The sequence below is a fragment of the Pipra filicauda genome, unplaced genomic scaffold (genome assembly GCF_003945595.2).
Source record: "Pipra filicauda isolate LSUMZ 115617 unplaced genomic scaffold, ASM394559v2 scaffold74_size2892960_pilon, whole genome shotgun sequence".
In the NCBI taxonomy this organism is placed as follows: Eukaryota; Metazoa; Chordata; class Aves; order Passeriformes; family Pipridae; genus Pipra; species Pipra filicauda.
This window is the reverse complement of record NW_024104920.1, coordinates 1110997-1138381: the sequence shown is the minus strand read 5'-3', so window position 1 is coordinate 1138381 and position 27385 is coordinate 1110997. Positions and strand designations below refer to the sequence as shown.

General features: G+C 41.8%; 1 protein-coding gene and 1 long non-coding RNA gene across 2 annotated transcripts in view; both read left to right on the top strand.

The window, feature by feature from the left end:
• Nucleotides 1–17345, top strand: part of KLF7 (Kruppel like factor 7) — a 61722-nt gene extending 44377 nt beyond the window's left edge. The window contains exons 3-4 of the mRNA XM_027731505.2: nt 7742–7865; nt 14703–17345. Coding sequence (XP_027587306.1) covers nt 7742–7865; nt 14703–14754 — 176 coding nt within the window. The 3' untranslated portion in view covers nt 14755–17345. The remainder of the gene's footprint in view (nt 1–7741; nt 7866–14702) is intronic.
• An 8691-nt stretch (nt 17346–26036) lies between these two features.
• Nucleotides 26037–27385, top strand: part of LOC113993393 — a 38324-nt gene continuing 36975 nt past the window's right edge. The window contains exon 1 of the long non-coding RNA XR_003542617.2: nt 26037–26194. This is a non-coding gene — a long non-coding RNA (uncharacterized LOC113993393). The remainder of the gene's footprint in view (nt 26195–27385) is intronic.

The window sequence follows — 27385 nt, the reverse complement described above, 5'->3', positions numbered from 1 at the left end:
GCCCATCTAAAAATAGGCACAACCTTCTCACATTGTGTGTTTCACAATCCAGTCACATTCCTCTTCTGCCCCATACTGTCTTCTGCCAGCTTTTCTCTTGTGCTTTGTCACCCTTTCAAAGGCTTTTCCATCTTTCCAGCAGGTGGCAAAACTGTGAATAAAATGCCTTTTTAAAATTATTTTTATTTTTTCTCTTTTTTTCAAGTAGAAAACATTGGTGAGCCAGTTAAGCACTGACCATTGCACCCCCACCCCCCCCCGGCATTCCTTTTTATAATAAAAATAATAATTAGGCTTCCTATTCTCCAACAAAAATCAATTAGGAGTATATTGAGGAATGAAAGGCTCAGAAAAGTATCTGAAATTGATTTTTGTAATTAGTTTTACTGGTTGATGGGTTGCACGCACATACGCTTAGATGTAGCATTGATCTCCGGAGGATGTATGTATTAAATAGCCTGCTCTTCCTTTTTGCTAAAGAAATGAACTTATTAATCTTAAAAAGAGAGTGATGTTGTTGTGCGCTGAACTGCAGCTGCTCACTGGCTTTTCTCAGAGCAGCTGCCTGAGCCGTGTGATGGTAACGTGCTGAACCTGGTGTGGAAGTTGAGATATTTAACAAGCAGCAGGTCTGGGGCAACTCCTCTTCTGTGTCTCATATTTGACAAAGAGTATGTCTGTAATGAGGGAGGACAGGTACTGGTGTTAAGGAGACCTATCTGGTTATATTTCATTTTTCAGGAGTCCTTCTGCAACATGTTTCTATTAAATGACATGTAGCTCTTTACACAGGAAGAGAGGAGTGACCGGTAACATTTTCTGTTGTGCCATGTGCTGTGTGCTGATGTTCAGCTAATTAGAAGAATTATGGCTTGGCTTCATTGGTATGCCATGTATGTAGCTTGTAAAGCTCTCAGGGACCCTTGGAGATGAAGAGTGCTACATAAATATAAAATATTGTTAATGTGATGTTCCACATTAGGCGTCCCGTTGTGCTGAGGCAGGCTTTCATAATAAACTGCAAGGCAAATAGGAATGCCTGCCTGGCATTTCTCTGTGAGGCAATCTGGGGGGCTGCTTCTCCTGAAACCACACCAGCTTCTGGCATTTCTGAGTGACTTGTGTCTGCACTGGCAACATCGCCATGGGCACGGGCCTTTGAAGGGTGCCTTGGGTCATCTTGCAGTGACACCGATGCTTGCTGCAGTGGCATGGTCCCACTCACCAGCCCAGGAACAGCAGGTCCCAAAAGGATTTCTCAGGAAGGGTAGCAAGGAAAGTTATCAAAACGCTCTATTAACAAAGTCCGTGGCACTACTTGATTCTTCACACATTTCTTTGCACAGCTCAGGCCCTAGAGCTTCCTTATATGAAAAACCCAGGCAAGAAATCTTGCATTTAATTCCTTTTTTCAGTTATAATTTTGCAGTTTGTCTGGTTCTTCAGGAACGCCAGTCTTGAAACAGGTGTAGCTGAAGCTGTCTTTCGATATATATTTTTAGACACTGAGACTTTTAGAATTTCATTTTAAATAGCCTTTAAATCACAGATTTTAAAGAGGAAGGAAATATTTGTGTTTCTTTCAGATGACTTTTTTTTGGATCCTGAAACTATATGTAAACAATTCGCAGTCAATTAGAACATATGCTGATTTTTTTCTGTTGTTTTCTTAAACACACTTTTGCATGCCAGCTTTGTGTAGCTACGTAACATCATATTAAGGAGCTCTTCAAACATAGTGCAACAAATGTCTTATTTGAATGGCCTTCAAAATGTGCATACAGACAGAATGTGGAGTTTTCCCCTCAGTTTCTTTAAGCATCTTTTACTAAATTCATCATACTGACACAAGGAGTCCCATGACACTACCAAATTTTAGCACGGAGAAGTATCAGCAAGGATTTTGACTGTGATTCTCCTCTGAAGTTCACTGCAGGACTCCAAGCTTAAGCTACCTGATGGTTTTACTAAGTGCCTGTTATCAACATATGTTTGTGGTGTGGTATTTAAAGTGGGGTGCAGGGGAGGCATAAAGAAATAGATATGGATGTATAATTATAATATCTTTGTTTACTTTTAATTCTGTAAAGATATAGGGTGAAACTCGAGCCTTAATGGATGTTTTTCCAATGACTTGGATGGAGCCAGGATTTCACCCCACAGCATTGGAACTCTTAAAGTCCCTGCTGTTGAAATTCAGGGAATAGAGAGCAAACTTCTTCCTCTGTATTTCATAATAAATCTTCTAACCTGCAAGGCTGCAAAGAGAAGTTTAAAATCATGACCCTAGGTTATCTAGAAAGCAGAAGGCAAATGATCTCTAAATAGTATTGTTTTCTTCTTTAAAATCTCATTATTTCTATGGAAGAGTAGACTCGTGACTTTTTAACCCTTGGGGCTGGCAATAAATAATGCAGATATAAGAATTATAATATTCTCATTGTATGCTGTAGTTTTGTGATCATGTCCTCAGCTGATCTTGATTATGTACCTGCCTCTTCATCCTGTAACCTAATGTTTCAACTGATGCCTCTTTTGAAACAGCCTCTGTGAGATGTCTGTAGCAAATGCTGCTGTGCTCCTTATACAAAAGAAATGTCCCCGGGACCTAGGGGGTGCCTGTGGGATGTAGGTGGCAAGGACAGGGGGTCTCTGGATGTTGAGAAGAGACAACATCCCCATTGCTGTGTTTTGTGAGGAAATATTTATTGCAAAGGCTCGTACAGGGTTTACAAGCTAAGTATATGTCGGAGAGAAAACCTGATGTTCGCTGGTTTATGCCTGGAGAGCAAAGATAACAGGTGCCTGCAGCTGAGCTGCTTTCCTAGCCCTCTGCACCATCAAAGGAGAGAAATTCACCTCCCATCCCAGTCTGACTGATATGTCAGAGTCCACACATGCCTTTGCCTCTCCATTAACTTGAAAAAGAACCATAGATGGCAATTTCAATATATAAAGTTGTATGAGATGAAGCTTACCAAGACTGCCTGAGGCTGGAAAATGGAGGGAGAAGTCCCAAGGACAAGTGTGGTGTTCACAGAACCAGCCCAGCTCTATCAGTCATATTTTGCTGAAAACCTAGCATGTGTTTACCACAGTAGTGTAAATGGGATTGTGTGCTTGGCTTTTTCATACTTAAAAATGATAAATTTTTGGCTTTCAAGAGAAAGCTGTACCAATCATTTGTATATTTTTGTAACTAGATGCCTAATATTTAGTCTTGCATTTATCTTAGTCACAAAAGGAATAGTGACCTGATTTCAGGGCTGCCAAAGCCTGATGAATTTTTTGTTATGACTCATAATTCCAGCTTCACTATTGCATGTTTCCCATAAATTTTCAAAGGTCTTTGCCTGGATGGAGTGCCTGACTGTACTGAAGTGTGCTTTAGGGGTACTTTTAGAAGAAGAACTAGGTTGTGGGAGGTGCCATAAACAGAAATGGAATAGAGAGCCTACTCCTGGAGCATCCCAGTCTCAGGGCATAAAATGTGCTCCAGGAACATGAAAAGATTAAATATGCTATGGACCACAGGACACAGCCACAATGAAGAGAGTCTGTTTTGCAGAAGTATGCCGTCACGATGGACTGAGACCCTACAGTATATCTGAAGAGCTAATAGTGTTTCTGTACCACTCGCTTTTTTGGTGATACGGTCCTTCTAGACCAGTAGGTTTCAGCACACTGCTCTCTGCTCTAGCAGGCGTGCACAGGCTGCTCCTCGGGGATCCTCATCAGGCAGCTCAGGATGTGTCTTACGTGTGTGTTCCCTGATGATCAAGTGACCTCTTTTGAGATGAGTCTTTGGTTGCCCCCATTCATTGCTTTGGTTCAACGTGGCCAAAGCATAGATGTGGTTTTGGATGGCGTATCCCAGGAGGTGCTCTGCAAATGCACACGTGGTACGCTTCATCTACGGACAGACCGCAGGACCAGGCTGTGGCTAGGCAGGAATAACACCTTTCAAACGCACATGATGTGGGTGTTGGGTCCTGCATACCCACTGTTTCACTCTGCAGCTCACCTTCACTGCGCTGTGCTGCTCTCTGATGCACATTAAACTAGAATGTGGTCAGGACGCTTGAAATCACTAGGTAGCATCTCCACCTCCCAGGAGAAAAACTTAGAGAAAGCTGATAGCCACTGTCAGTCCTAGATTTTCCATAAGAAAATGGCTCATTGTTTTAACACTAGTGCTCATCTCGGAAAATTGCATAATTCACTTCTTGAACATATGTCTGCATTCTGGCTGCCTGCCCTTCCCAGGTGCATTTGTGGATGTGTGAAATCTGAACCGGCCCCATGGTGTGGAGCATGTTCTGAACTGAAAGAGCCGAGTATTTAACAGCTGCATACCCGGGTATCAGCTTCTTTTTGGATGACCATTGCCTCCTCCATTGAATGCATTTATATAAATGCGGATTTATGTAGTTGTTTAAGGACTGCACAGATCTTTGTGTTGAATAAAGGTAACCTAAGGAGTAGAACCTCCTTCCTGGGAGTGGCTTGCAGGCATGAGTTTTAAGTGTGGTTATTAATTTGAGGAATTAGAAAAAAGTCAGTGTGGCACAGCTCTATGATATTGCTATTTTTCAGTGGATTTTGAAGTTCGTAATTAATTTCTTAAAAAGGGTGAGATGCTGGTCCTGTAGAATTGAGTGGGAGTTTTGCCATTGCCTTCAGCAGAAGGGAATTCATCATCTATTCTTTTATTCTCACTAATGCTCTGCGACAACAGCCTAGCACATGGAAAGGATCCTTCCCATTTTTTCTCCCTGCTATTGCCAATAGTGAGGCAGGAGGACCCTCCTTCATTCTCATCAACATATGTTCACTTTGGCAAGATACACTTCTGTTTCATCATCACGTAAGGTGAAAGCAGCCATTAAAGGAGCGGTTTTTTCTTAGTCTTCACATGCGGAGATAGGCAGGTCTCTCCCTTCCCTTATGTGCTTTTGAGTAGCTGCAGGAGGGCAGGAAATCTAACCTCTTTGAGGTCTCTGGGTCAAGGAGCTGTCTGACGTGTCTTTAAAGGTCACTGTGTTCCTTTGCATTTATCTTGTGCCACTTGGAGCACAGTATGCCAGCAGGCTGTAGGGAGCACAAAGAAGTACTGCCTGACATTTTGCGGAACAGGGCTTGGGTTACAGAGGAAAAGCATCTGAAAACAAAACTCAGCTCAGGGCTGTGCAAGGCCAGAGCTAGAACATTTGAGAGAGGAGTCCCTGCAGCAAGTAACAGAGATGTGTGGCATCCTGTGGGTTTACCAGTAATCGTGCCTGGCATTTCTGTCTCTCGTAACCTATGTATAGCACTGTACATTTTCAAAGCTCCCGACAAATGTTAACAAGCCAAACTCCACCTCGGTCCCAATAGCGTAATAATTTCACAGAAAGCCCGGGATGTTTTTCCTTCACCTTTCTACTCTGTAGGTGACTGTATCCTTCAGACTCGCTGTACCTGCCAGATTTGGCTGAGCAGTCATCTTCTGCTTTTGCTTTGCAGCATGTGCAGCAAATGTGCTGCAAGGCACTTTGTCTGCCTTGCTGTCTCCACTCTAATGTAGGCACTAGAGAGCGTCAGAGAACCAAGGAAGCTGAGTTATCATTGAGGCTTATTTACTGACAGCTTTTAAAAATAATGCGTGAACTGTTCAGACAAAACCGGTGCACCATCACAGGCAAAGAACCTGGGCTGGGGAAATCCCTCTTCTCTGAGGAGAGCAGATGCAGGATGCCAGGTAGTGTGTCAAGGGCTAATGAGGACAGCACTGCAACTGCAGCTCTAGTGTTTGGGGCCAGCACTGGTGACAGTGTTTCAGTTACAGTTGAGTAGCCAGCCCAGAAATAAGACACTAGCACTTGGCTCACTAACAAGAAGTTTCTCACTTTTTATTTTCCTGAAGAAATCCTATTCAAAGAGTAAAAGAACAAGAAGCGAGTCTGCAGAGATGACCAGGCAGGCACGTTCTAAGTGGGGTAGTGTTATTGTTGGCTCAGTCCGTTGTCCTGTTGGACATTTTCCCATGGGGGACTGTGACACACAACAGAGACATCCAGGCTGGCCTTTCTGCATTCAGGGACTGTGGGACAAATGGATATTTTGGTGTAGTCTTGCCAGCTGCTACCCCCTCTTCAGTGCTTCACCCCAGTTGAACTACTGAGCCAAAGAAGCTTGTCAGAGGCCAGTAAAATGGCTCAATTGCAATTAAGGTCTCAGCCCACTCTGCTGTTCTCTCTGGGGGGGGATGACCACTGGGCAGCAGAGCTGCCTGTGCAAAAGAAGTCCACAGAATCTCACTCATGAGTGAGAATGGCATTTTTTTTCATGTACTTTGATGCACTTCTCTTGCCCTTGTCACTTTTCTTGCTCTTTTGGCCTCTCCAATTTGTCACCATGAAATACATTGGTCTCCCATAATCAAATCTCACTCCTTTTCTTGCTGAATAGACACACTAAATATAGAAATCTGTGTCTCTGCACTGTCTGCTGTGGTCAAGTGATTGTTTCGTGTGACTGGCCTAGGGGGTCATACAGACTGCAGCCTCAGTGTGGTCCATGGTGGGTTTTTTAAGATCGCTTTCTTAGCAATTTTAAGAAATTACGTAATAATCCCTTCTCTGTTTATAATTCCTATCTTAGAAGCTTGGTAGTGAAAGTGATTTCTTGTTTGCATTTTATCTCAGCTCTCTCCTAATGCATCCATACGGTCCTGATTGCATAGGGAAGAGTGACGTGGAGTTTATATAGGAGGAGATGGACTGGAGCGTTTGTCCTGGGGGGGAATATATTAAATTTGAATGCACACCAATACATGTACACTGAATAAGAAAAAGGGAGTCATGAGACCTTGGAATTCTTCATCAGAAGGTGTTATGACTCCACAGATGTTACACCATGGCAGTCTTTGATTCGTGGAGACTGATTTGCATTAGAAGATAGGTAGATGTGAACACAGAATCATAGAGTTCCTGAGTTGGTAGGGATCCACAAGGATCATTGAGTCCAAATCCTACCAGCAGACTAGAATCTCTCCTGTCTTACAACTGCACTGTTCCACTTCCTTCAGTGGCACCATTAATATTTTGAGGCAGAAACATCTGATAAAGGTGTTGTGCAAAAAGCCTGAAGGACCAGCTGATTTAAAGAGGAAAAAATGTATCCTCTCACAGTTGCTGCCTGACACATGATTTCTTGAACCAAGGAACAGTTTTTGTTGTCAGAAGCGACCAAAGAAGGTGCAGTCCTTGGGGGCAGCAGGCATGAATGCTTGGGGGGAACATGCAAGGGGTAAATAGACTCAGGGTAAAGCATGCGATGCAGTAGTGGTTGTCACTCTGGAGTGGTGCACATCTGCAGAATGTTCAGATGTTAATACAGTCACTCAAGTACCACAGTAATTCATCTGGCAAGGATAGAGAAAACTGAAAAGCTGTTTGAGACTCAAGCTTCAGCCACACAGCTGCGTAGACATTTGGGAACATTCTCAGGGTTTCTTTGAAGGGTAATTGCCTGGTTTTGTTAGAAATGGGAAATAAGATTGTGCGAGAATTTTAGCAGTGATAAAATTTGGACTGGAACTATCCTCAGTACAATACATCATCAGCCCTAAGTTGTTTCCATCCCACACTGGCCATGAATTGTGTGATGGTCAGAGGCAAGGTGGGATAACAGAGGGCTTGCAAATTGAGTATTCAGTAATCCTGCTGCCACACTGACTGTTCTCTCCTCCCCTCTGCAGGTGAGAAGCCTTACAAGTGCTCGTGGGAAGGGTGCGAGTGGCGTTTTGCACGGAGTGATGAGCTCACAAGGCATTACAGAAAGCACACGGGTGCAAAGCCCTTTAAATGCAACCATTGTGACAGGTAATGCAGCTTCCTAATACGGTGTTCAAGAAACGGGGAGTTTTGTAACTGGTATGGAGTTGCCAGCTCCCCAAGACAAGAGACCTGTCTCCCAGCAGAGAGAGGCCCCTTCTGTCCTCCTGTCCCACTGCCTCGATCCCTGAACCAAGGAGAGGCCCTCCACTTTTCCCCTGTCTTCTCTGCCTCGGTGGCCAGGCAGGCTGGCAGATGGGGAATACTTCCTAAGCAGTCTAAGCTGTTTCCATCCCACAGCACAGAGAAAAATGTGGGTGGAACTAGGTGTAGGTCTGATTGAACCCTGCTGGTGTCTGTTGTGGGCACAGGATTCAGTCCATAGAGCAGCTCTTATTAATACCTTTAAAGTAGAAAGGACATCCAAAGGGCCTTAGACTATTTCAGTGATGGACCTCTCTACAAAGCATCTCCAAAGCTTTCTGTCTCCTGGTCCTGTGAGCCTGGTGCCCTCACAAAGGTAGAGCTCCCTCTATTTGCTCTGCTTCCAGAACTAACCTGAGCACCACTGCTGGCTGCCCACATTTTGGCAGGGTGAGCCTCGCAAAACTGATGGGCCTCACAAAAACATGAGTGTATGGCAGGAGGGATGGAGAGTGTGTGTGGCTCTTGTGCCCCAAATTTATAGGAAACCTGTAGGAAAAAAGCACTTAATTTCATTGTATGATCATTGTCTTCTCTTACCACAGAGTCCAACCTGTTTCAACCCTCTGGATGTAGCAGGGGAGAGTCAATAACAGATGACAAAGGGCACCACTTTGAAAAGCACAAGAGTGATTTAGACATATCTTAGAGTTCAAGTTCATAAGGTTGTTTTGTGTAATATCAGTGATCTCTATGCATTCCTGCTAATTAGTGAATCTTTTCTTACAGTTTTAAATCTCACCCTTGACATCTGTTTGAAGTGGGAAATACTCTGCACCTTCATTCTGTGTGGGCCCAGATTTAAAATCCTGACAGGTGCCCAGAGCCAAGGTTCCTGAAGAGCCTGACATGCAACAGTCCTCCTCTGGGCACTCAGAAATGAGGTGTGAGCTGAGCACCCAGCAGCTCCCAGTGAGAGCCACGGTTAGGACCACTCACTGCCAATTCCTTTTTACAGTTTTTTACCACTTCAATGAACACCGAGCTCGTCTGAAAAATCTGGTCATCCTTGCTTGGTGCTGAGTGCTTTTGAAAGCTGGGTTCTTTGAATTTAGAAACAAAACCAAAAGGACACCCTCCTCCACATCCCCAATCCCAAATGATAAGAAATCAGGGTGGAGCAAAGGCAATTAGCCCTGTAATGACTTTTGACAGCACTGACAGGATCGAACAATGAGCACTTCTCCCCCTCGCAACCCCCCAGCTGAAGATTGGCAGTGCCCTGGGTGAAACCTAGATCCACTATTGAGTAATCAAATAATGTGCTTGCATCTGAACATGTTATCCAGCTAATCCTATTTATATATATTTTTAAAAGAGGCTTAAGAAAATTACCCATCTTTTTAATGCAGCACTAAGGTTCTCGGCTGTGATAAGGAAATGTTTTGTAATACAATAAAGGCTCTAGGAAGCCTCTGGGTACACCAGACCAACAGAGAATATGCGTGGAGAGAGGATGTGTGGGACATAAACAAGAGACCCCATCCTTTTATGGGAAGGAAATTTGATCATTTTCACATCCTGCCTTTCCAAGAGCTTCATCTCCTTAAGTGCTCTTCTGCCCTTGTCTCCCCTCTTCCCGTTCCCCTTCCCCCACGGAGGGCTTCCTCTTGGATTATCTTTTGTTTTATCCCTGGATTATCTTTTGTTTGCTCAGAATGAGGGACAGGATAAACCAAGTAGGGACCTCTGCAGTTCTGCTTTTGTTTAAGCACCTCTGTGAAAAACAGTTATGTTCTGTTTTAGATGTAAGGCATTACCCTTCTCTTTTCATTCCTCTGAAGAAGAAACCATCGTGGCCCCACAAATACCCACACACATGTACACACAAAGCCCCAGGGTTTCTGTGTCAGGACAAACAATAGTTTTAGCAGAAAGCTAAAGAAATACAGTCAGTATTTTCAACTCCTCGATCTCTTTCAGCCCTTTGTTAAGTGTTCATTATTCTCCCTCCGCATATTTATCCCTTCCTATCTAGCTTTCCTCTTTGGCAGCAAACTCAGTCACTGCAGTCAAGAGATATATTCCTGTAATCATCTAATGCATTTTCTGCTCTTCTGCTGAATCTGTAGATGAAGGAAAAGTACTATTAATAAAGTTAAGAGTACTGGGGATTGTGCACTGTTAAACTACATGGGGATTGTGCACTGTTAAACTACATGCCCATACCATCCGTGTGTGGTGATAGGAGACAGATTTGTCCTTACTCTCTCACTTAGTTGATGCAAGCTTGTAGAGTGGCAGTGCCTGTTCTTCTTTTGCTCCACTCTGCCATACTACTATTTTTCCTTCTTTTCTCATTCCCAGATCTCTCTACTACCACCTATTGCAGATGTCACCTCAAGCAAGCACTGAAACATGAGCCTAAAACTGTCCTTAGCTGTTTAGGCAGACTTTCAATGTTAAAGGTGCCTCTTCCTGAGCTAGGGTTCCAGCTGGGGAACAATTTCTCTGTATTTGAACTGCTACCCTTTATTGCACACACCATTATTGACAGTAGATGTGGCCAGCTTGTTACATTTTAAGGAGCCTATTTGAGCTCTTTTAACAACGATGTAGCACAAAACCTATGCCTGTTGTTGTTCAGATTTGAAGGCTGTATCTTGGCAATCAGAGCATGAAGGGGGTGATTCAAATAGCAAAGGGGAATGTTGTTCACACAGTCTGGCTGCAGTTCCCTTCCAAGGCTGTCTTCAGATGTGCTTGTCTGTCTGACCTTCTGGCTGATGTCAAAGGGGGATGAATGTCCTCTGTGTACAGGTCAATTTTATAACAAAAGAGATAAGACGTGATTCTCTTCTCCTGCTGCTCCAGCCCTAACACAACACTATGCAACCTACAGATTACATGGTTAGTTATAGCTGGCAAACTACCACTGGTTTGATTAATATCGTATGTGCTGCAAATGCTGTGTGGATTGGTGGCAGCAGGGGATAAAGGAGAATCAACTAAAGTGATATGGAAAGCAGTGTACAGGTCCTTAGTGCCTTCCAAACACCAGGGTTATGCTGGTCATTAGCATTCCCCAAGAATTTTGCTCTTCAGAAACACAAGCTAGGGTTGTTCCTCACACAGTGCAAGCCCTCAGCACTTCAAGGGGAAGAGTTTGACAGGGTAGTGACACTCAGTTTTTCCGCATAAATATGTGTTTAGGAGATAGCAGCTTAGTGCCAGACTGTTGGGGTGTATGTTCCTCTCTGCTCGTGCGTGCACACGCGCATGTGGTTTCCTTGTTGACAGCAAGCTAAGAGCACACTTAACTCGAATGAACACGTCTCACAGTGGAAAATCCACAGCTGGTAAGAAAGATGGCTGAGCAATATATTCTCTTCTCATTGTACTTACCTTTCCTCTTTCTCCTTCAGAGGCCTCAGTGCCAAGCAGTATTGTGTTGCTAAGGAGATAGAACAGAAAGAGAAAGGAAGGAATTTATGTGTCACACATCACTGTATGAATTTTATAATTAGGATGTCTAATTCTAGCGTAAGCTGTCCTTTCCAGGAGGAGCTGGACTCAGGAATGGATGATGGAAAAGACTGTGATGTCCCCACATACGATGTGCAGAGCTGGTCTGGAACTGAAAATGTTGTAGAGCCAGAGGTACAGAGCAAGGTCTTGTCTCATGGGCAGGACTACAGACCAGCAAGCTCCTGTTTCTTAATTTTTGAAGAGAAGAGTTTCCCTTGACAGCTTATCCTGTGGAACCTCTTCTGCTGCTGCCTTTAGTCCCAGAAGGAAAGAAAAAATGTGCCCACTAATCAATAGGCTTTTTGACAGCATGATTTAGCTGCAAAAATTTTGTAGGGACTGTTTTACTGTTGAAAATAATTGTCCACATCCACCAGCCTTACTAAGAGATAGAACTAACCAAATTAGTGGAAGAACGTGAAAAGTTAGAATTGTACCTTTTATTAGCTATAAACTAGCAATTATGGTACCATTTTATTAGCTATAAAATATTATAGGACTGAAAAATATACTAGATGCTAATATGGTGGTTACTGATGTGAAACAATGTATTGAATCTGTATTTTTAACAGCTCTCGCTGGGGTGTGACTCAGCGTACACTTTCCGGTGTTGCATCTGTAATAGAGGCAATTGGAGAGGAAAAGCCATGCTGTTTGGGTAGTGGTCTTATGACTAGTCCTAGACTGAAGTGCCAGCTGGTGCATGCCTTTTTGGCAGCCGCTCAAGCTGTTGTTTTGTTTTGGCAGCCCTTGTAGCCAGAGCACGCTGCTTTCTCAGTTAGACTGGTGAGAGAGGTGATGGTCCAAGGGTGCATTTTGGCTGTATGGAGCCTGCTGTGTTGAAAGCCCAAAGTCCATTGTGAGATTCACGTCTGTCTTGCTGAGGTTCATGTAGGACCTTGGAGGAATGCAGCCTCCATCCTCTTTAGGAGTCTTTAGTTTTTGCCATTCTGAAGGTAATGTAAGCTGCAAGTAGAGAAGAGCTGACATGAGAAGAGCTATGCTCATTCATAGAAAATGAGTATATGACTTTTCTTGTGAAAGTTGCCTTATTGAAATGTTTCTTTGTCTTTGAAATGCACTTCTTGATCACTCATCTCTGCTTGTAGAAGCAGATAGGTAATATGTGCAGGGGAATACTTCCAGCAGAACAGAAAACACCCCCTAACTATTTGAAATATCTTCATTTTTATAGTTCTCCTCTTTTTCAGGCTTTCTTAGGGTGTTTATCCTCTGGGTATTTGCCTTTAGACTGAGTGTTCTTTTTTTATCTTTTGGTATTGGCTTTTTTTCCTGGGTAGTTCAGTTTGTTTTTTACCTTCTTCTTCCTGAAAAATACAAAATACTCAACTACTGCTTTTTTTGAAATAACTCAGTGCCTGACTATGAGCTATCCTGATGCTCACAATAAGCCATTTGGATATTATTCTGTCCATTATTGGTGGGTGTTTTATACTCTAAATCTGCGGAGCAGTGAAAAGACATGTCAGGCAAGTCTGTTCTGGAAGTAACTTTTCATGGTGCCCTTGGAGCCTACAAAACCAGTTTATTCAAAAGCCATAGGCATGTGGGGTTTTATGTGATATTTGTAGTAGATGTTTTTTAAAAAAAATAAGGCAGTGTCTTGTGGCTTAGGGTGGAAAGGAGACAAGCCAAGATTTGCAGGGAACTTGGAAATCTCCTGGTTTTTAGTGCTCAACTTGAATTACCTAGAAGAAGTTTAATTTCTGAAAGTGTCTTGAGTCCTGCCACTGTGACAGACAGGCTCCATTTTTGGGTTGTGGGGTAGACAGCCAGAACCACTGCCTGCTTGTCCCGCGGTTTGTTTTCTCATGCCATACATATCTTAAATGACACTGTGATGGTGGGTGTGAAATGGGTTGGTGCTTTCAATCCCATAGCTAATGGGAACAAAGTCAACAAAGAACTTTTGCTTACTGGCAGTCTTGATAGAGTAAGGCATATATTGAATGGCAAGTAAGAAAAGCCTTTGAACTCCTGAGAACTTATTCCCCTGATCACTCTGACGTCTTGGTGCTGTGAAGTGCCTGAAATTGGGCTACTGTTCCTGCTGCTGTGAGTGCCCTGCAGTTTGCCTACTAAAAAAAAGGTAGCTGTTCTAGAATACGAATTCCTGATTAACTCTTTGTGGGGTTGCTCTTCTCCTGGAGTAAGTGTGTTTTATTCTGAGTTTCTTAACTCACTTCACAAGTGGATTAAGTAACTTCAGAAGAAGGCAGTCATAAGCCTTTAGCAAGGGAGTTAATAAAGGAGAGATGCTTCATTTCAAATTCATGCTTTACCTTATTCTCCATTAACTGCATGTTTAGACCAGCCCCAAAACTCAACTAGCTCTCTAGAGTTGCCGCTCTAAGTCCATCTCATCAGGATCCAACTACATGTTCAGAATGTCAAAACATTATGTTTTCTTATGAGATTATAAAAAATGACTTTGTGGATAAAGAATAGAAGTTGAAAGCTCAAGTCCTGGCTTCTTCTTTTTCTGGGTTTACCACTCTTCTTGTGTGATTTACAATTTCCTTGCCTTCTCTGTCTCTCAATTGTCACTCTTACGAAATAAGCATAATACTTTATCTTCTGTCAACATCCTTCAGGGAGATAGCTTTCATCAGCATCCACATATTAGCACCCAGATTCCCAGTAGAGAGAAAGAGAGAGATAAGTAGCCTGATGGATTGTCAGCCTCCAAACTCTGAACCAGCTTTCCTTCCCATTTGTAGTTAGAAACGAGAATTCAGCTTTCAAAACTAGCATCATACTTTGGTGCTTGTTGCAGGTACTGGGCACTTGAGAAAGCTGGAGTTTTTTAAAATGATGTTGCTGAGTACTTGAATAAAACTAATTTGGTTTATTTAATTTTTTATATGCAAACACACACACTAAATACTTGATTTTATAATATAGGTGCATAGATGAGCACTCTTCCCTGATGTTTGACTCGAGGAAAGAAGAGGGAGGGATAGGAACAGAGAATGGAGAAAAGTAGTCTCTTTAGCTGCCAAAGAGACAAGATAGTTGGCCCTCTGTGGTCACAGAGGTCAATCACACAGTTTGGTGGCGATCCATGGATAACTCGAGGAATGTCTCTAAACTTGGATATATATTTTCTCTTGTACTTAACAAGGAAGGAGCAGAAACCCTGTTTTCTGAAATCCTATATTTATTTCATTTCCCGATTGCTTTATGTTGCAGGTGTTTTTCCAGGTCGGATCACCTTGCCCTCCACATGAAGAGACACATCTAAATATCAGTCAGCTTGGCATAGATGTCATCTGGGCTAAGTGTTGTGAGATGAAAGTGGAACTCAAGTTACAACGTGCTACCTTACAGGAGAAGAGAACTTGATCCCGTGTAATCCTCTGTACAGGGGCCACATGCTCACACTGTCTTGCACCCAGTGATACTTCAATACGTACATCGGTTCTTTTATGCCTTGCCCCAGCTGGATGGGAGAAGATGCAGGCGAGGAAATGGTGTAGTGGTGAAGTCAGTGGAAAAGAACAATTGCTTACAGTACTTCATCCCTCTTGGATTTGTTTCCTGTTTTTGCCAACGGAAATCAAAGAAAACACAGGAGGCTTCCCTGCAGTGGACGGCAGGAGGAGGGGCTTATCTAACTTGCTTCTCAGTGCAACTCAGTAGAAGAATATGTTGTCTTGAAGTTGCATATTTGTAGCACTAACTTCCTTTTTAAATAGATGGGGGGAAACCAATGACCTAGAAAACCAAATCCCAGTTTGGTAGCCAAAATGAACCTCTTGGTTTTTTTTGTTCTTTGTCTGAGAATTCCTAATGTTCAGTGCATCAGACTTCTCACAGACACTTTGATCTGTCTTGGTTTTGGTTCTTCTTCCTAGAACTGAGCTATTGAGATCCTTTTAAGTCAATACCAGTGGCCTTAATGGCAGTAGACTGTGGAGTGACACTTGTGACACAAATATCCTCTTCTTGGCCTGAGTTTATGTAGACTTCATGGAGGATTATATTTTTGTTGGTTGTTTTTATTTTAATTTTTGTTTTGGCTATTGCACAACATATGCACTAGGGACTCTGGAAGCTGCTGCCATGATGGCTAAGTAGCCAAGGGATAAACCCCTAAAAAAACAGCACCTAATATCTCTGTAAGCCTCACCTTATTGCCATAGCTAGGACTTCTTGTTTATTTTTTGAACAAAAAACTTTAAAACTTGTTTGGAAGCTTAAACATTTTTTCTCTTTTCTCCACAAACAAGTGATCTTCAGAACTCCTTGTCTTCACCTGGATATCAGTCTGGGACTGGCCACACAGGCATGACTACGGGATTCCTTCCACATCATATGAGGATGTTAGCCACAGCCCACGGTGATTTAGTGGTGAATTATGTTGCTTTTTCTTGCTGTTCTACTAACCAATTTAAAACATTAGACTTTTGTTTGTGTAAAGAGCACCTGCAGAATGTTTTAATTTAAAGCTAATGTTTGTTGAGCATCTTATACACACAAAAAAACCCCAAGCCAAAACTCCTGCTCCAGTCTTTGACTGGGAAATCGAGAACCTCTTCCAAGTACAATGGCTTCATTCATCATTAGCCTTTTAAAGAAATTATCAAAGTCCTCCTTCTCCATTCATCAAGTTGATACTGTAGGCCACTCCTATATGAAAAAGTGTAACCATGTGAACGGTGAAGGAAGGAAGGGATTTTACATACAGCAGTGAGCCTTTTCCAAATGATTGGTCTAAAGTATTACTAACCTAGAGGTCCATTTTGGCCTACTGTGTGAACCATCAAGGAGAAGTGGAGGTCTCATGCTCACCCTTCCGTCCTATTGATAATTTGATTTCGTTGGCTCAAAGTGGATTAAAGTCTTCATTACAAAAGGAAAAAAACCCACAAAAAATGTATTGCCATAAATTGTATTTGAAACTATTTGACACTGGCCCTGACTCCAAAGACTGCATTTAGGACCATAAAAACGGCCTATGCAAGCAGGCAGGTGGTCATTAAGTTGTATATTTTGTATATTCTGGGACCATCCCTACAAGGTGTCTAGAAATGAATCAGAATAGCACGTGGTCCACAAATGGTTGCTGCTCTTTTATACTGTATTAGCCAACTGCCCTTTGACTGTTTTGACTCATTGACTGTTATATATTTCCCTTAATTTATGTTTGGGAGGTAAAACTATACTCTAAAGGGAAAAAAGAGCAAACAAGAAACTGAATAGATGTTTAAGAGCTGTCACCAGGATCCTTGGCACTTGAATTCTCAGCATTTTGCAACCTCTGGTTCCAGTGAGAGATTGAGTTTACTCGAAAGATGCTGGTTTTCCTCACAGTTTTCACAAAACACTGTGACTGTCAACTGAACACTTTGGGGACAGGGGGGAAATACGATGTCTGGCCCATATGGCATGAAATATGGACCAAAATGTAACCATCTTTTAGGGACAATGATGTAATATTCATGATAAGAGCTTGAGAGAGAGAGTGAAAGAAAAGAAAGTCAGAAAGAAAGAGAGAGAGAACAAAAATTGAGTTTATTCCAAAGATTTAAAACTAACTATACTCTATATGTGTATATATATATGCTTACATATATATATGTATACATTTAAAAATTGCAGAGCACTGCTTGCTGACAATCTCGTATTTCTCTACTTCTGTATTTGCATACTTTTTATGGCTGTTTCACTCAGCTGTTCCACTGGGACTGAGGGCCCTAGGATCGAATTTGTGATGGAACATACAGATCTGCCAGATCACAGACTCACAAAAAATCCCGAGTTGGAAGGGACCCACAGGGATCGTCAAGTCCAGCTCCTGGCCCTGCACAGGACACCCCAAGAATCCCACCATGTGCCTGAGAGTGTTGTCCAAATGCTCCTTGAACTCTGGCAGGCTTGGGGCTGTGACCACTTCCCTAGGGAGCCTGTTCCAGTGCCCAACCACCCTCTGGGGGAAGAACCTTTTCCTAATATCTAGCGTAAACCTCCCCTGACACAGCTCCATGCCATTCCCTCGGATCCTGTCACAGGTCACCAGAGAGCAGAGATTGGTGCTGCCCCCCTGCTGTCCCTCAGGAGGATGTCTGATGGGAACTGAAACCTCAGGTCTGTGAAACTAGAGCATCCAGTCAATGCGTTAAATTGAAAAAAGGGTAAGAGAATCCTAGAATTTCATTACTGTAGTGTCCCAAAGTGTATGCTCTCAAACCCACCACTATGATATTCATTGGCTGTGAACCTGCATAAATGTCCTCCTTTGGCCTGTGGACACACCTGGCTTTAGACACACTATTGGTAGTCTACAAACCTTAATTTTTAAGTGACAGTTGAAGCACCACACTATTTAAATTGGGAAAAGCCAATCAAGACTGTTTATTTACTTCCAGTTGTCATTTATGGTCTTGTTGGCATCTTATTTAGATATGGCAGAACAAGAGCCCCATGGTAAAAAAAAAGCTGAAATTTGTTGTAAAGGCAGGCCTATATCTACATCACAGATCCAAATAACCTAAAAAACATGGAAAAAGGGGGATAAGAGACCTAAGCAGATTTCAAATTTCTCAGGCTCTCTCTGTAGCAGGTCTTGAGCTCTAAAGCCAAAATTTGAGCTTTGGAACCATCTCTTATGTTTGTAAAGGAAGATATTTTTCACCTGTATATATGGTGTACTCAGTCAATCTGTTGATTGGGGTTTTGGGTGCTCATATGCAAGTGTCTTAGTCATTACTAAAATTTTGAACAATAACTGGCATTTTTTAGAAGGAGTCTCCATTTTGGAAAGGCATAATCAGTGTGACACATTCCAGGTTTCTTTTTTTTACAATGATAAGTTTTGTTTCTTTGCAGATATTTTAAGCTGTGCACATCAAACTTGTGTAGTCTGTTACAGCTGGTTCCCTTTTGGGCCCGTGTCTTCTTGCTAAAGTTGTACAATTGTCCTCTCTTTGTAAACTGTGAGTAGAATCAGGCTGTAGAGGAAAGGATCTGTGTAAGGCTTCTTGGAAGCAAACCCATAAATAGATGATTTGGTGACAGTTGAAGACTGAGTTATCCAGCTTTAGAAAGGAGAAGCTTAACCTTGTTTCCTTCAATGCTAGATTTACGTCTGCTTGCAAAAGAGAAGCCATTGTAAGAAAGTCAGACTGTGGTTTCCAAGGCCATGGAACTATAGGGTGAGAACAAATGGAGAAAAAAGTCTCACAAGATAGTGGACACAGAAGAAGCAACTAAAACAAATGTGAGTTTTTGTGATTACCTAAATAACATTTTGGAGCAGAGCAGTCAATCATAGAATCATGCAGATGAGAAGGGTCCTCCAGAGGCCATCTTGGCCAACCTCCAACTAAAGCTGGTTGCTCAGGGCCATATCCAGCTGAGTGTTAACAATCCCCAAGAATGGAAATTCTGTGACCGCTCTGTGCAAGCTGGTCCAATATTTAACCACTTTTATGGTTAAAAAAAAATAAATTCAAAAATCCATGTGTCAAGTAGGAATTTTCCACATTCCAACATGTTTTCATTGCCCTTTCCACTGTGCACCTCCAAGAAAAGTCTGGCATCTTCTCTACAATCTTGGTTAGGTATTTGGAGATAGCAATAAGATCTGCCCTTACTCTTCTCTTCCTAAGGCTGAACCATATCTCTCAGCCCCTCTTTATCCATGAAATGTTCCAGAACCTGATCTCCATGGTGGCTCTCTGCTAGACTTGCTCCAATATGTCAGTCATTTTCTTGTAATTGGGACACTAAAACCAGACAGAATATTCCAGATCTTCATATGTTTCAGTGGTGATATAATTTATTTATTCTGGATTTTTCCATTATCTAACTGAGACAACCTATATTTTAAGACAAGATTCTATTTTGAAAACTGACTAATGAAAAAATCATTTAGGAAGCCACAGTATAAATAGTTTTATAATCAGATTTGCTGAATCTCTGCATAAAAATATGCTTATAGAAATATGCTTTCTATACTTCCAGCTTGAGGCCTGGCAAGCAAAATTCTGTTTTTTCAACGTGATCGTTGCTGGTTTACCTTGAACTGAAAAATTTATTGTTTCGTTCATACTGTATCAAATATGAAGCCACATGATGCTGTATTTTAGTAGTTTTTTAGATTGAAACAACACTTTGGTGCATCTTCGCTATGTTTGGTTTTCCCCTTAGGAGATAAAGAGCAACATAAAATATCACATGCATTTTATAAAGACTGGTCTGACAGCCGAGGAGATTCCAGAGTCCAGAGTATTCTTCATTATCCCAGAGCTGTTCTTTTTCAGTAGCTACTCAGGCTAGACAATTATATTACCTGGCCAAACTGGCAAATAAAGAAGAGAAAGGACAAACTGAAATTCTAGATTCTTTCAATATCTTGCACAAGGCCCTGAGCAGTCTGATCTAACTAATCTTTCTTTAAACAGAGGGTTAAATTAGGTGACCTCCAGAAGTACCTTATAATATTACTTTTTCTGTGTTTCTGTGATTCATTTCAGAGCTCTCTCTGATGAAATGTGTGCTGGTTCTAGTTGTTCCCAGTCTTGTGCTGATGGAACAGACTGTAGTGCAGGTCTGTAGGTTTTCTCTCGAATTCTGATAGTTTCACCCTTATTAAACTTTGTAAGGTTTCTTCATGAGGGAGACTTAGAGAGGAGGGAATCTTCAAAAAACTCAAACCTTTAGCAAACCAGTTTGAAGGAATATCATACTTTGAGATGCATCACAGCTGCAGGGACCAGCCAGATAATACAGAAACAAGTTTGCTAGCCTGGAGGACCCATGTGATATCTCAAAAATGGTTTCCAGGACCTGAAATTTAAGCCAACATATTTCTACAAAGGTGAACATTGGGTTTGGTTTTTTATTTATTCTTATTTTCCTCAGACATTTTGGAATTGGGTTTACTTGTTTTTTAGGCTAGCACATTTTCACTTAATACATGGCGAGAACTGACCAAACACCAATGCGGAAGGAGGACCTGAATGCAAGAGGAGCTCCCAGGTCCTTGCTTTTGAACTGTTTTAACTTCAGGCATAAAAATATAACTAATCACTAGGGTGTGTAACTAAAATGGAGTTGATCAATATGATTGTTGCAGTGATTGAGTATATCTTAGCTGTGACCTTTCTGATATCTACAGAACCAGGCTTTCTCCCTCATTTTTATCTGACCCTAGACAACTGGGTTTTTTTAACTGTCTCTAACATAAACATTTAACATACTTTATTTTTCTGTGTACGAAAAGGTCATGATTGGTACTTTTGACAAAACTGGTGAAATCCAACTTTTTCAAGTGTTTCCCTTTCTCTGCCTCTTCCCTTAATGTATGTCAAAATCTTTAAATTTAAAAAATAAAAAAGAGGAAAATTTTGTAAATAATTCAATGTTACTAGGCCAGCACCCGGTGGATCAAGGGCTTTTATTCTTGATTTCATTCAGAACTTGGCACATTCTGTCATTCCATCCAGTAAGACTGTTTTTAAGCTTTCATATCTTGGGTGATGCTCTAACCTAAAACTCTTAAATTACATTTTGCTGATTTCAGATAGAATTGCACTTGTAAAGATCCCTACATACCAAGAACAAAAACAATGCTTGACTATAACTCTATTTAACTCTGTCATGAAAAATGGAAATAATTTTCTCTCAAGATACTACAACTATTCAGTGAAAAGTCTTTCATGAGCATTAAAACTACACCTTCGTGAATGATCATTTCCAGATCAAACTTGGATGTTCTTCCTTTTGTCACATCTGTGTCTCTTTTTATTAATAGTTTAGGGATGACTACTGCAGTGTTTCTCCTCCACAGCGTGCATGGGCTTCAATGGCAAGATTTAGCATTGTAAGGATTGTTGGATCTGACCTACCAGGTACTAAGATCTGTTTCATAAAGCTGAGAATTTCGTCCTCCCTTAGAGGAAGAAATCTAAGGCTACTTGTGCTATATAAGTTACGTATATAATGATATGGTTGTATATATAAATTATATACATAAAAATGTGGAGATCAGGAGTAGACTGCCTTTATCACCTCAAAAATGAGTTTCCCTACCTGATAACTTTCAAATGCAGGCGTCATTTTTCAAACAGGGTTTTATAGTTTTCCTTAATGCTTGTTGATGGCATTTTTTGGTGTAATAATTGAAGTTGGAATTCTGCGATTTTAAAAATGGAAGCTTTGATGATTTTTTTAAGTGCTTTGGTCCTAACTTCTGTATACTGCCAGAAAACAGGTTCTCCACCCTGTCTCTGTGTGGGTGTGGATGTACAACATTATACTGTATATACCTACATGGAAGAGGAAACTGAGCTACTGACTTACAGTTTGTAGTAGCCAACCGTGCCTATTGCTTTGATTTAGGGAGGGCACTTGCTGTTGCCACTGCATTTTAGGAATCATGTCAGCTTCTGTAGGAAAGTTTTCAGCAGTGCTGGGAAATACATGTTGCTGTGTACTGTGAATGAGTAGGCTGCAAATTTGGGGACTGGGAGGGGAGGTGGGAAGGGAGGGGGATGAGGGCTTAGCATGTACACACTAAAAGGGAACTAGAATGGAAAGAAACATGGCAATTTTAGCCTTTATTGTTGGGCTCTCGGGGAAAGGAAAAACTAACCTGCAGTCCCTGGAAGGCCTGTTGGCTAAAGGGCTGGTCTTTATATTTTGCAACATACATTTTACCCATCACTCTATTTTAAACCCCAGACCTGTCAGATTCCAGAAGTAGATCAAAACACTGGTTTAAACACTACTTTGTTACCAAGGCCGTGTCTCTACCAGGGAAGCTGCCCTATGTTAAAATATCAGTCTAGTTAAAATCACTTTGTAGCTGCACCTATTACTTGATTGCCTGGATTGAATTTGCATTGGCATCCTATGCAGTTAAGCTGAAGTGTAAGAAATGCTTCAACTAATTAACATACCTCTACAGGAAGGTTCTTGCACCAATTTAAGTACCTGATTTTGAAATCACTGCATATAGACTATGACAGCTTTTCTCTTAGAAACAAGGCCTCAGTTTGGCATGTCTGCACATCTAGTTGAAAAAAATAATAATGCAGGCTGAGATTTTTTTTCTTGCTTTGCAAAGTGGCCTGTTTTCCTTCTTGTTCTTTGAAACTTTTCTTGCTCTCTACTACACATTAGATTTTTGTTTGGGGGATTTTTTTTAGCAACAACAACAAAAAAAAAAGTATGAATGCTCCCTATTAAAAAAAAAGAAAAAAAAACAAAAACAAAAAAACAAACAATATTGCTTGAAGGACTTTCATTTTGCACTATAATTTTTCTTTTACCAGATGTGTCTGACAAGTGCATTTTGGAGATGCCCTCGGTCACGTTCTCTCAGGCCTACTCTGGTATTTCTAATATATCACAGAAGTACCCAATCTTGTAGCCCTCAGTTCTGCCTTTTTTTGACATTTTATTTTTTTTAAGCTTTTTATATATATATATATATATATATATTACTTTGTCAGTTTTTTTGCTGTACAAAAAGTCTTAAGATTTAAAAATATTATTTGTATTATATGATGGTGGTATGTTAATGTTACAAAATTATTAATGAAGAAAAAATTTATTTTTGTTACTGGTCTGTTTCATAATTCTTTTTTAAATTGGTATATTGTAAGATATCTATGCAAAAATGTTATGTGACGCATTTTTATTTAAGAATGTAATATGTGTAATAAACAGTAGAATGTGTTTGGCCTGACAGTGTTTAGTGTGCCTTGTATATTATTTCTTTGTGAAAACTTCTGTGAAGAGTGAAATGACTTTTGAGTATCAGTTAAGGTTATGGTTCTATAAACTGTTACTGACATAAAAAGTGTAACTTCTTAGCATGCTTTCGCTTATCAGAATCACATTTTTGGATTTAAAAAATTTATTTTACTGTGTTTTATAACAGTTCAAGTGTTGCTTGTTTTCGTGCCGTGTCACATGTTGCTTTTGCAAAAGATGCCCAAGAAGGAAGTTCTTATTCTTAAAGCTGACCGGATTTGGTTGTAATCCTGCTTCTTTTGGAGTCAGTGATTTCTCTTATTTGACAATTTACACTCGTTGAAGCTTTCAGCCAGTATTATTTTTGTAACAGATACAGAGAACACTTGCATTTCATTTTCCATGCTCAGCTTTAAACATTGGTCAGTCAGTGGTCAAAACAGGACTAGACTTTAAGGCTCCTGAAGGCTAGTGCTATGCTCTAGTCTGGGTCTCACCAGAGTGCAGCGTTGTTCTCTTTCCCCTGCCTCAGTCATTTAGTCTCCCTCTTTAATGTCTGCAAAATTGCAACACAATTGAATCCACCTGGATACTCAAGTACTAAAAATGTATTTAGGCAGTAAAAACAGTTATTTTGAGCACAATTACTTTGCAGTGTCATGGCATAAAATGAAATTACTTTTTCAAGTCAGGCCAGTATCCCTTTAGGTTTTTGCTGCCTTGTGCTCACTGCAGCAACTTCAGTGGGCATTGCAGCAGAACTATTCTATCTGATGCCAGCTGGCTAGGTTTTATTTCTGGGACAACATGTCTCACTTGCCCTGTTGGGAAACCTGCTAGGACTGTTTTTGTCAGACAGACAAAGGATAGGATTCTCTTCCTGGCTTTACTCACCTATTTCTAATAAAAGGGTAAATAATGAGAACAGCATTAAAAGTGAATGAAAGCAAAGGTTGGCCACCAGAATTATGTTATTTTACTACTTTTTTTTACAAATATTTGTAATACTTCCAGGTTTAATTATTTTTTTAAGAAGTCAGTCAGTTTTGATATGAAATAAACAGTTTTTCATGAACAATTTCTGGTCATCTGGCTGGAAGTCTTTCCAAAGGGCCAGTAACAAGCCATATCTCTTGCCTGAAAGCTCGTGTACCTCATCGTGTACCTCTGTGGTGCTGAGAGATAATGAGGGTTATTGAAATGATTGCATTTAGGGGCCTTCTGTGTCTGTGGCTTGTCCATGGACTGCAGCTTTCTGGAGATCTTTTGTCTGAAACCATAATAGCCTATTTACAGAGACCTGTCGTTATGTACCCCTACGCAGTTCCAGATTCATTGTCTGCTTCTGTTTTGCCAGTTTAATGTTCGCTGATGGAGAGGCAATAAAACTGAACAAAACAAAGATGTGCTGTAGCTAGTTAGTCAGGAGTTTAAAATTCTTCAGGATTTTGGAGACTCTTCCAAACTCAGTCAAATTTACCTCTATTTGCTGAATTTCTGCTGAATTTTTTGGGAGTGCAAACAAGTGGAAAAGGATAGGTGTACTTCAAATTCAACTTGAAATCCCCAAATAATACGGAGTGTGGGATCTAGAAAGCAGAATCCCATTCCAGGCAAATATTTGCCTCCTAGTTTGAGGCTCCTATCTAGTGTTTCTAATTTACTGAGTTAGTCAGAAGGCAGTGTCCCCTCCAGGATTCAGTCTAGCTGGTGTCATCAAGATTAGGACCAGTACTAATCCCATGAGTAAAGAAAAGTATGGTCAAATGATACCATTTAAAACCATTTTGGAATATTCAGGAAGGATCTTTTGAGAAATGGGAACTTTACTGCCCTTCAACAAAAGCTTCTTACCCTTTTGACAGAAAGCTGCAAAATAAACATAAGTACCTAAAATTCAGCTATTGGCCTTGGCCTTCTGACATAAATATTTTGGTCCCTGAAATAGAAGTTTCTTTCCATCTCTTTCCTGTGACCCTGAAATACTGCAGCTAGCTGATGGTGCAGAAAGAACTGCTACAAAGATGATAATTTGGAATAAGAAAGAGGGCACAGCCCTCATAATCAAAGAGTAACACCTAATGCTCTGGGGAACAGTGAGAGTTGCCAGTTCATGAGGTTCATGAATTTTGGCACAGAATGAGGGACTGAGCTACAGATCTTTGTCTCCATGTAAAGTCACATGAGGAGCACCAAGGCATCACCTCAAACTACCCTGAAATCCCAAGTAATGATTAATAAACCTTAACTGTTTCCATTCCACTTTTGTCTTCTGATGCTTGCAAGCATTTCCCCAAATTCTCTCAGCCCACTCCTCATCTCCCCCTTTTCCATATTTTTATCCTGCCAGATGGCAGTTTCCCTTCTTATCCCAAGAACATGATCACCCCTTTACATTTAACTGATTCGTTGGTATTTAATGATTCTATGGCTATTCAAATCTATAATTATTATCCATTAATTGATAAATTTTCTTCATTGCGTAGGATGAGTTAGAGGGAGATAAAGTGCGTCAGGCAGTTCGACCACATGCTGATGAGGCAGTGGTGTGACACTCAAGGGACACCTGCTGCTCCCCTACACAGAGACCTGCTTTCTAAGTCACACCTTAAGTGCTGTGCTGGTGCACAGCACAGGCCCAGTAAGGTGACAGGGCTGGGATGAGAGGGAGCAGGATGTGCTCCCTGCCCTGTGAAGAGCAGGGACCACGGCAGGGGCCCCTCTGGCGCCACACGGCCGAGGCCCTGGGGAGAGGCACGGGGCCCCTCAAAATGGCGCCTGTCTCCCCTCATGTCTCCCAGCAGGAGCCGGCCTGTCCCTTCAGGCACCTTTTGGCATCGACTGCAAGCACCAGCCCTATTCAGTGCTTGAGCAGTGCTTGCGTGCTTGGAAATGGTGCCAGCAGCAGCAGGAGAATTAAGGTTGAAGGGAAGCTGAGGATGGCATGTTCTCTTCCCATCGGATGGGTCCTTTTCCTGGTACGTGGAAGTCATGTTACCCTCTCCCTGTACAGTGATTCTGTCACCCTTCTTCCCCCACCCCATACCTCATTGTTTTGGGGTCCCCCCATGGCAAAGCTGTCCTGGCTTTCTGCAGAGCCATGAGGGTTTTTGTTTTCACAGTGCTGATAAACAAAGAATTATAAATTGCCACGGTTCTTCATGGTGGGCATTGCTATTAACCCCTTGTCTTCTTTTCTCTCAGCATTCCTGGTGCTGGGTGCCTGCTCCCCCAAGCCACAGTGTGGACTAAACCAGCCACCTAGGCATCCACAGATCATATTTTCATTAGTAAACTCAACCAAGGTCCATGGTCCAGTTGTCCATATTGCTAAATTGGCCCCATCGGACACCCCCTGCAGTGCTGCCTGTGTAGGGCTCACAGTTGGCAGGTGCCCAAAGGCACAGACATGTTTTGGGAGATTGTGTGGGGAAGGGTAAGAGGTTTCACTGGTGTGAGACATAAATTGAGCTGAGCCAGGCAGCCTCAGGAGGCCCCAGGTGTGTTTCCATGTCTGTACAAGCACCACCAGCACTCCCACACAGTGCCATTCCCTCCAGCAGCTGCTCTTGGCCTCTCCCGATGACCACAGCTGTCTGCGAGGGGAGCACCACAGGCTCACGGGAGCTGTGTCACTGTGATCAGGTGTTGACCAAAAATATCTGTGCTGTGAGAAGGTAGCTGTGCTACTTTCTGAACACGGCCCCTGACAGCTGGGCCACTTTGGCTTGGTGCCACAGTTGTCCACATGGTGCAGAAGCTTCCAGATGTCGGCTCTGCCAGTAGGAGCTAGGATGGCTGCCAGGCTGGGCAGGCCTCCTCCTTCTCCTGCTGCTGCCTGCACTCAGTGTTACTGGCAGTGAGAGGTAAGTGCACGCTCCAGAAGGAATCTGACCAGCTACAGTGGACAGGTGAAAAAAACATCCACAGGCTGAGTAGTTTTGTTCAGCCGAAAAGACCAGCCCCTGGGTATCTGCTGCCTGGCAAACTTAAGGAGGGCAGTTTTCTCTTTGATGTTAGTGGAAATTACATTGTATACATATCAAGGGGAGAATGTGCCTCTAATTAATCAGAAATCACTGTCAGTGAGTCACAGTGTTAAAAGGATTTTGGCCACTTATCCTTCACTTTTCAGAAACACCCCATTTCAACATCAGGAAGGATTTACT